This window comes from Eptatretus burgeri, chromosome 1, assembly GCF_056783735.1.
Source record: "Eptatretus burgeri isolate ZD-2024b chromosome 1, Ebu_testis_v1, whole genome shotgun sequence".
In the NCBI taxonomy this organism is placed as follows: Eukaryota; Metazoa; Chordata; class Myxini; order Myxiniformes; family Myxinidae; genus Eptatretus; species Eptatretus burgeri.
Window position 1 is genome coordinate 74,164,146 of NC_140961.1, and position 9,981 is coordinate 74,174,126.

Here is a 9,981-nt window from a genome sequence, read left to right on the forward strand (position 1 = left end):
TGTTGTTTGTGACCTTTATAACATCCTTAAAAACAGTAAGGTTCCTGTTTGGAATGTTTTTCAATTTAGTTTGACTACCAAGCAGGCAGACAGAGTAAGAATAATATCTCATTCCTCTTTGTGCATGTGCGATCAGGACAACATCAAAGCCAAAGTAAGGTAAAACAAGAAACTTGTCTTCTGATTCATGTTCTGATTCGTGTTCAAAATGTAACATTAAATTTAAATAAGTTGGTCCTCGGTCATGAACTGATGAGATGGACAGACGGACGGACCTGAACCAATTGCTGGTTCAGTTCAACCCCGCTTTTCGCTTCGCCTGTTTGGAGTACAAAATTAACCCAAGAGTGCACCATGGCAATGATGGGCCAAATGGCCTCATTTCCTTGTTTGAGATCAGTTTCTTGATTTTTTTTTTTAGACTTACAAACATACATGCATACAGAGAATTATCTTGCAGGGGTTTCTGCCCATGACTTGAACCTGGGCACCCCCAGCACGTATGCAAAATTTAGTGGAGATTGGCCCATTGGTGTTTTATCTATCTATAATTCCAGAAATGTGTGTGTGTGTGTGTGTGTGTGTGTGTGTGTGTGTGTGTGTGTGTGTGTGTGTGTGTGTGTGTGTGTGTGTGTGTGTGTGTGTGTGTGTGTGACCGCTGTTTCTCGACAACCACTGGTCCGATCTAATTGAAACTTGCCAGGTATATTGCTGGGGACCTGAGGATGTGCCTTTTCAAGGTCAGGTCAGGTCAGGTATGGGAGCATGTGCCAGAACAGCACGTCGCTGCGTCCACTTTCCGCCGGTACTCCAGGGGCCTCCGTCTGGCCATCCCCCAGGCAGATGCCAGGTCCATCCCCATCTCCTTGAGATGATGGTCAACCTGTTGCAACCATGAGGCACGTTGCAACCATGAGGCATGAGGCATGAGGCACCATGAGGCAACCACTCATGAGACTCCCTCGCTGAGAGAATCTGGTGAGCAGGATCAGAGTCAGGAAAACGAGCCACATGTCCATACAGCCGCAACTGACGCTCACGGACTATGCAGGTAACAAATCTCATCCGAGTCTCTCTCAGCAACCGCTCGTTGGACACAAAATCCGACCAGCGATAGCCAAGGATTCTCCGAAGAGACCTGGTACCAAAGGAATTAAGTCTCCGTCTCAGATCCTTGGTCAGAGTCCAAGTCTCGCACCCATAGAGCAAGACTGGAAGTACCAAGGACCTGAAGACTCGGACTTTCGTCCTCCCGCACAGGTACCGGCAGCGCCACACGCCATGATCCAGTGAATCCATGACTCCCCAGGCCCGACCCAGACGTCTATTGACCTCTGACTCGCAGCCAGCAGAGACATGAATATCACTGCCAAGGTAAGTGAATCTCTCCACGACCTCAACATCCTCACCACAAACAGACACAGACAGGACAGCAGCATCCAAGATGTCACCGAAAGCCTGGATCTTAGTTTTGACCCAAGAAACCCGTAATCCCAACGGCTCCGACTCCTCATTCAGCACCTCGAGGGCCCCCAAGAGGATGTCTAAAGTCTCCGCAAGGATGACTGCATCATCTGCAAAGTCAAGGTCCGAGATCTTGACATTCCCAAATGACGCACCGCAACTTGATCTCTCCGACATCCTCCCTAGAATCCAGTCCATACAAGTGCTGAAAAGTGTGGGAGCAAGTACACATCCCTGACGAACTCCAGTAACAACTGGAAATAAGTCAGAGATGGTACCACCACACTTCACAGCACTCTCAGTACCAGAGTAGAGTTCAGACATCAGATCGATCAGTTTTGGTGGCACCCCACGAAGACCGAGAATCCTCCAGAGGACGTCCCGATTCACTGAATCGAACGCTTTACAGAGATCAACATAGGCTGCAAGCAGCCCCAGCCGAAACTCTCGTCTGCGTTCGGTGAGGACACGAAGTGCAAGGATACGGTCAATCGTTGACCTCTTTGGTGTAAAGCCTGACTGCTCTGGACGCTGGTGCTCAAGCAGATGATGGCGAACCCTATGGAGAATTATCCGAGCAAAGACCTTGCCCGGCACTGAGAGCAGCGTCACCCCTCGGTAGTTGTTGCAGTCTTGGCGATCACCCTTCCCTTTCCAGAGAGGGACAACAAGGCCCCTCTTCCAGTCAGTTGGGATGATGCCTGTGTTCCAGGCAGAGCACAAAACTGCATGCAACGACACGAGTGCAGTATTTCCACCAGCCTTGAGAAGTTCGGCATGGATGCCACAGATCCCTGGAGCTTTGCCCCGTTTCAACTGGTTCACCGCAGCCCGTGTTTCCACAAGCGTAGGTGGACCACAGTTGATTCGAGGGTCAGCAACAGGGATTGTAACACCCTTGACGTCCAACTCGACAGTTGGGGGATCAGCCTGGTACAACCGCTCAAAGTAACCGGCCCAGCGGGCCTTCACTTCAGACTCCTCTGTCAAGAGCCTACCACTCTCTGCTCGAACTGTAGTGCTCCGAGGGATGGGCTTGGATGAACGTAATGCGCGAATTCCCCTGTAAGCGGGACGAGAATCACCTGTCCACAGGTGATGCTCTACCCCCTCACAGATTCCTCGCACATAGGCCTCCTTGTCCACCCTCAGTGCACGTACAGTTTTACGCCTCAGCTCCCTGAACAGCTCAGCTCTGCCATTCAGCCTGGCCCTGCGACTCTGGTCAATGGTATCCAGTGTCCCTTGAGAGACAAAATTCTTCTTTGCCCTGCGGTGAGCTCCAAGGCATCCACCGGCAACATCAAGGACGGTGGTCTTGAAGGCGCTCCACAACTCTTCAGGACCCCCCAAAGCACCCAGACCCCCCAAGTGTCCACTCAGCCTGTTTGCAAACTCCTCAGCTACTCTCTCATCCCTGAGCTTGGCAACATCCAGCCTCGGCTGGGATGGTACCATTCTCCAGGATTTAAGGTGCAGCTTTAGAGTTGCTACAACAAGCCTGTGGTCAGTATTGAGGAACTGAGCACTCCGGTAGACCCTGCAGTTCTGGATCATCCTCCAACGACCATCAATGAGGACATGGTCAATCTCCTTTCCCACACCGCCAGCGTTGGAATACCAAGTCCAGCGATGAGCTTGTGGGCGCTGAAACCATGAACCAGCCACCCTAAGTCCATGACTTCTTGCAAAGTCAAGGAACTTAGTGCTATTTTGGTTCATAGTTCCTGACCCATGGGGACCAACACACACCTCATAACCATCCCTATCAGTTCCAGTCGATGCATTGAAATCCCCCAAGACTAGAAGTGTATCTCGTCTGGGGCACTGATCAACCACAGACTCGAGTGTGGCGTAGAATGCATCCTTCACGGTGAGATCACTCGCCTCAGTCGGAGCATAAACAGAGACCAGGGAAATGACACCTAAGGAGTGACGAATCCTTAATCTCATAATACGCTCGTTGACCGGTGTTACCTCAATTATCATTGGGGTCAGCTTATTGGACACAGCTACAGCAACTCCTTGGGTATGGTAACCATCAGAGCGACCAGACCAATAGTAGGTGTAACCACCCACCATTATCTCGCCGCAATCCGGTCTCCGAACCTCAGAGAGAGCTGCAATCCCGATGTCCAAACGCTTGAGCTCAGATGATAACAGAGACAGATGATCATCCTCTCTTAGGGATAGGACATTCCAGGCACCCACCCGAAGGGACCGCCTCAGGTTAACCCAAGGAGACCGCCGTCTGGTGGACGACACCTCAGCACCACTCCGACACACTCTCCCGCAATCTGACCCAGGGATGTTACCCCGTGGTTTCCCTCCTATCAACGATTGGGGGTCCCGAAGGCTTTGCCCCAATCCCGTCATCCGGTGAGCTGCCCTGCGAAGGGAAGCTGCACAGGAGGTACTCCCACGGAGTGGGTTTTCAGATTTTTTTGCGTTTTTGCGTTTTGCGGAATGAAGGGTTTTACAGTGGCCAGAGTGCAAATCCTGCCACCAACCTCCTAATAAGAAGTGACCCCAACTGCAGGAGGACGTCCGCAGACACAGTTGGGCACTAGATATGGATGGCCGTTGGCTCACAAGGAGCTCCTCCACCCTTTGACAGGTTTTGTTTTTAATCCTGCTGGGTGTCCATATCCAAACACCCTCCTCACCAGAAAACCTGGTGGGGGAGACGGTTTAGTCGCCGACAACCCGACCATGGAACAGGTTAGTACAGGTTTACATGGTACCTGTAGCAGGTCACAGATCGAACCTGACCTGACATTAATATCAAACCTTTTCAAGGTTTGATATTAATCGGACAAGTGCTTCCCAAGTTATGGCCATTTATTTACCAAACCAATGGGAAGACACGTTGTTGCGTGGGCGTGGCCGATGGGGAAGGGAAGCCGAGCCACGTTCCCCATTACGGGTTACAACGTCGGACTTCCGGAGAGTGATGACTTCGTGTATTCTAATAATTTCTCGATTTCTTATGCGCATTTATAGATAAACACAATGGCCCAAGTTATGATCGTTTTCATATTAGACGGTGTATAAATTTCGGGAATATCAGAGTGCTGGTATGCTCCGAACCAGTAAGTAAATTTTTTTCTCTCCCTTCTCTTCTCTTTTTGTTTTTCCTTGCCACGACATTGCGAAAAGGTAAAATACATTGGCGCTAATTGAATAATTGGGTATTAAAAATAAATTGCGAATAATCGGAACTGCGAATAATATCGAACTTCCGGGTCACGCACGTACGGGCACGTGAGAGCGAAGAAACGGCCTGTGTGGTTTATTTATTTATTTATCATTATTATTATTATTATTATTATTATTATTATTTTTTTATGGGCACGTACTAGTATTTCTGATTTTTGGATGTGCACACACAAACATTCAGGTAATTTCCTTGTGGGGGTTGGGGGGTTATACCCATGACCTGACCCTGGTGCCTCCAGCACATATGCAAAATTTGGTGTGGATTGGCTTAGCCGTCCAGGTGTAAATCATCAGGCGGCACTCCACCCTCGCAGGGGTGGGGTGTTGAGCCCATGACTTTACCCTGGTAACCCCAACACGTGCAATATTTGGTGTGGATTGGCACAGCCTTTTTTTCTATGTTTTTCAGACATACACACATGTACATGCAAAGTATTTCCTTGTCGGGGGGGAGGGGGTTTATGCTCATGATCTGAACCCGAGTACCACCATTAAGGTTGCAAAATTTGTTGGAGATTGGTCAAGGCGTATGGAATTGTATAGATATCAAACAAAAGGCTTCACACACACACACACACACACACACACACACACACACACACACACACACACACACACACACACACACACACACACACACACACACACACACACACACACACACACACACACACACACACACACACACACACACAAAAGCCTCACTCTCGTATGCAATATATATCACAAATTTTTGCACCTGACCTATAAGGTAACAAAAGGTGAAAATTTTGAAAGGGGATGTAGACTTTCTATAGGCACTGTAGTTTGTTGATGTTGATCAGATCAGTTCTTGAGATCTTGTGCTCGAAGCTGGTGAAGCTTGGTAAGCAGAAACAGTGAATAAAGGTGATAATGGGTGGAAATTATTGTGCCTGTAAGTCACGTTGTGCCATGAATTATTCGAAAGATTGGTGACTCAAACTAAACATATTTTACAGCATTATTGTGCACTGCTCTTGCACTGGAGCTATGGACATGGGTTCAGGACAGACTTTGCACATTTGCCTTCAGGGTAATACGGGATTGCTCGGATGTGAATATCTTCACACTGCATGACACCCAGCCTTGCTTTTAAAGCTGTTGGTAAAAGGTATTCAAGATGCCCTCCTCAAATAGCCATCTAATTTTCTTTAAGTGAATATACACAAGTAATGTGTCACATTAGTGCTCAAACTCTCAAGGCTGATATGCTGCAAGACTGTGATCTTACAGCATATCAGTGCACTGCGACTAATTTTGTTCTTAGTCTCCATCAAAGATATTTCTTCTTCCCTGGAAAAAATAATTGGTTCCATTTTATTGATGGGGTTGACATAATTTGTTTTGGTCATGCAATACTTGCATAGCTTCTCATGCATAAACACGTAAGCAATATTTGGTGTGGATTGGCACAGCCTTTTTTTTTTCTATGATTTTCAGACATACACACATGTACATGCAAAGTATTTCCTTGTGGGGGGGGGAGGGGGTTTATGCTCATGATCTGAACCTGAGTACCACCATTAAGGTTGCAAATTTTGGCAAGAGCAACATGATATTACGGAAAAAAATTGATATTTGACCACAACTCGACTAATTTTTGTCCAATCGGAACTAAATTTCTCTCCATATGGATATAGACTGGACTCTCGAGTGTAAGACGCATGCACACCTCATTTACATCACACCCCTCTGAGTTAAAGGTCAAGGTAAAATGGCAGTCTGAAAAAAATGTGTTTTTTGTCATCGCTCAATCTTTCCAATGCAGAATCTGAAAGACCGCTTGACCTTCCAAGAAGTTCTTGCATCTTAATGGTGGACCTGCACTGAAGTTGTGTGCCTCATATTTGATTTGGTGTCCTTGACCTACTTTTTCGGATTATGACTTACAGTAATTAACAAAAAGCGCAATTTATCACAACTTCAATAATTTTTCTCCGATTTTCATGATGTTGAGTTATTTGGATAGATTGTCGATGGAGACACATTTTCTTCATTTACACTTTATCCCTAAATGTTGAAGATTAAGGTCATGTGGCGGTCTGACAAAAAATCTGGACATCATTGGATCATGGTCGATCCTTGGCGATCTCTTTGTGATTTATTTATTTTTGTACACCTTATCGAGGCTCGTATGAGAGCTAACACACAACGCACAGCAAGGGGGGAATGAGACGAGAGGGGAGGGAGTGGGAAGGACAAAACAGTGGGGAACAGAGACATTAGGAGATCTGTGGAAGGGAGAGGGATGGAGCGGGGAACACGGGGTATACAAAATGGTCATTACAGGGACTTTCAGGAAGGAAAACAGGAAATTTGAAGGAGGTGGGTTTGGGGTGGATTAACGGGGGTAGAAAAGATCGAGGATTTGGATGGGGGAAGATAGGTGGTGGTGAACAGCTGTTTTGAAGGCCTGGAGGGTGGAATGGGATTGAAAAGAGTGAGGGAGTTTATTCCAAAGGTGGGAAAAAAGAGGAATGAAAGAATGAAAGTGAGCAGTGATTCATGATTTTGGTAGTTTTACCAGAAGGGGGTTGTTGGCGGACCTTGAGCGCCCTGCGGAAATATGGTGGGGACAAATCGCAGACAGAGCGGGGGGGGGGGAGCGAGACCGGAGAGGAGACTGTTGAAGACAGAAATACCACCGACCTGCCTGTGGTGAGAGAGTGAGAGGCCCAAAGACTCAGCCTCATCATGGGAGATACCAATGATCCGAAATGCCTTGGTTTCCACAGCGTGAAGCCGAGAAAGGTGGGAGGCAGGAGCACCAGCCCAGAGGGAAGAGCAGTACTCCATGAGGATGCGGACGAAAGCTTTGTATGTGGTCAGGAGCTCAGGTGGGCCGAGGAAGGACTTTGCACGACGGAGGATTCCCAGTCGGCGACTGGCTTTGGAGGCCAGGTTGGAAATGTGGCTTTCCCAGGAAAGATCATGGCAGATTGTGAGACCCAGAAGCTTGAAAGAAAGGGCTTCTTCCAGAGGATTGTGAGAAAGTCGATGGAGGGGGGAGGGCATGGGGGGTGGGTTCGAAACGATCCTTTCGGAGAGACAAAGTGGGAGTGTGAGATTTGTCTGGATTGAAAGACATGTTCCACGTGTTGGACCAGTTTGTGATTTTATCCAGATCTGCAGTGAGCGAAGAAGCTGCTGCTTGCCGGTTTGAGGGATGACAGATGGTACGGCAGAGGGTGGAGTCATCAGCAAAGAGATAAAGAGGATTTTCCAAAGATTTTCCAGAGAGAGGCAAAACAGAAAGTTGTCGTGAAGCCAAGGACACCACAAAAGGAAATGTACACAGCAGCATGCCAAGTAACCTTCAGGGGGCATTGCATTTGCGGCACAGCCACGCACTCACAAATTGATGCTACCCACAGCCATGTGCTGTATGGGAAGGAATAAGAAGAACAATAATAATAAGCATGCCAAGGGAGATATGTGTAAAAAGTCAACACTGATGTATTGTAATGTATGGAAGGTTTTCCTCACGGCCATGAGGCGTATGGGGCTGCCGAGGCAATTTCATTGGTTAGGGGGGCACAATCCTGGACGAGTTGCCAATCTGACGCAGGGTAATTGAAATATACTGTATATTCCAAGTAAAATGAGCTATTATATTCCTGGGGGTGGCTTAAGAGTTTAGGTGGTTGGCTTGGAATCTTAGTGTCCTGAGTTCAAATCCCAGCTGTGCCAATATCATACCAGACAGGTCAACTTAGCCTGACATCCTTTTGGCATTGGCAAAATGAGTACCAACCAGCTCACTGGGGATAAGAAATCATGAACATTGCATTTGGTGATATCAGTGGCATGTATGTTCCCCTTCCCAACGACTGTAACCCAGTGAAAAAATGAGCCTTCATGTTTCCTTTGACTTTGCTTGAGACGTTACCTTCCCGAAATCAACGATTATAACAATAATGGCAAATCAAGAGCAACATATGATACATGTGATATAATTGATACCTTGATAGCCACAGGGTAGATGATGCCTCCAATCTCAAAGCTACCCTTTTTAAACATCATGACTGATGTGTTGTTGATGCAGGTGCCTGTTGGAATAAAGATTGACACAGTTTTGCACAGAATTTCTGTTGAATGCAGTATATAGTTGATGATATACGAGTCATTTTTTTGGACGTCACATTGCAACAAACATCTGAGGCAGTCAAGTCAAACTGTGTGCGTGTGTGTGCGCGCGTAAGTGCGCGTGTGGTGATATGTAGCCCAGATAATGTGAGTGATTAGTGATTGAATGTGTGGTATTAATTGTGATCGAATGATTTATTGTGGTTTTACAAACTATCAATGTTTCGTCTTGTGTCATTGTGCAATAAATTAATTGTTTATTTTTTTTAAGAAATGGCATGTATCTCGTGTCTTCCACCATTTTGTCGAGCAAGCAATAATGTTCATTTGGGGTTCCAGGAGTGTCCAATTATTGTAAATTTGTTTCATAAATGGCACAAGATTAGCCCCAACAATTCACAACCTGATGGCAACTGTTTGACCTGCAAAGAAAGGCTTTCGTTTGGCCATCTTTGGGCTTAGGTCTAGCGTGATGCGAGAGCGTATTGCATTCCATTTTGCCAGCCGTCATCCTTGCAACAACAAATACATATTCACCAGGGGAAAAGCCCGTCAAAATGACGGGCGCACAAAACTCGACATACCACAGAGGATGACAATACACACAAAGTTATGAATTACATCGAATGAATAATTATCTGCTGGATCTAAAGACTTTCCCTGGGAGGTTTAGTGGTGAGGGGAGCAATTTGTCAATGAAATACACAGTTTACGTTATACACAGTCACATGCGCATTACCTCAACAAACACCAATTCCAAAACTACAACTCCAATAAGAACAGAATTTGGACTAATTTTGGGGGAAAAAAAAGCTGGTGGTGGGGGGAGGGGCAGTATTATAATCAGCTCTGTCTGTTTTTCCGTTCGTCTGTACATCTGTCCGTCCGTCACACTTTCTCCTCCCAAACGGTTTTGCAGAAATTCACCAAACTTGGTAGCTATGATCACCACATGGCAAGAAGGTGTGAGACCTGTATCATTTTTGATACTCAAAACTCAAGTCCAGGACACCACTGTATAGGACAGCTTTCATTGACTCTTCCTGTTATGACAATAGCTTTTGCAGCGAAATGCTTTTCGTTTTTTATTTGAACATTGACTGTCGAATTGTACATCTCGCAAGTTGCATTTATCTCCAGGTTATCTGCAGATACGCCAAGTCACCCCACGTATGCCCAACATTGGTCTCT

General features: G+C 46.6%; 2 protein-coding genes across 6 annotated transcripts in view; one reads left to right on the forward strand and one right to left on the reverse strand.

Moving 5' to 3' along the window:
* LOC147034757 (glutamate receptor ionotropic, kainate 2-like) overlaps positions 1 to 9,981 on the forward strand; it is a 186,191-nt gene that overhangs the window by 24,225 nt on the left and 151,985 nt on the right. The window lies entirely within an intron of this gene.
* Positions 1 to 9,981, reverse strand: part of LOC147034758 (glycerol-3-phosphate acyltransferase 3-like) — a 58,963-nt gene that overhangs the window by 9,945 nt on the left and 39,037 nt on the right. For both annotated transcript variants that reach the window (XM_085888426.1, XM_085888417.1), the window contains one exon: positions 8,668 to 8,753. In XM_085888426.1, the coding sequence (XP_085744552.1) occupies positions 8,668 to 8,753 (86 nt within the window). The remainder of the gene's footprint in view (positions 1 to 8,667; positions 8,754 to 9,981) is intronic.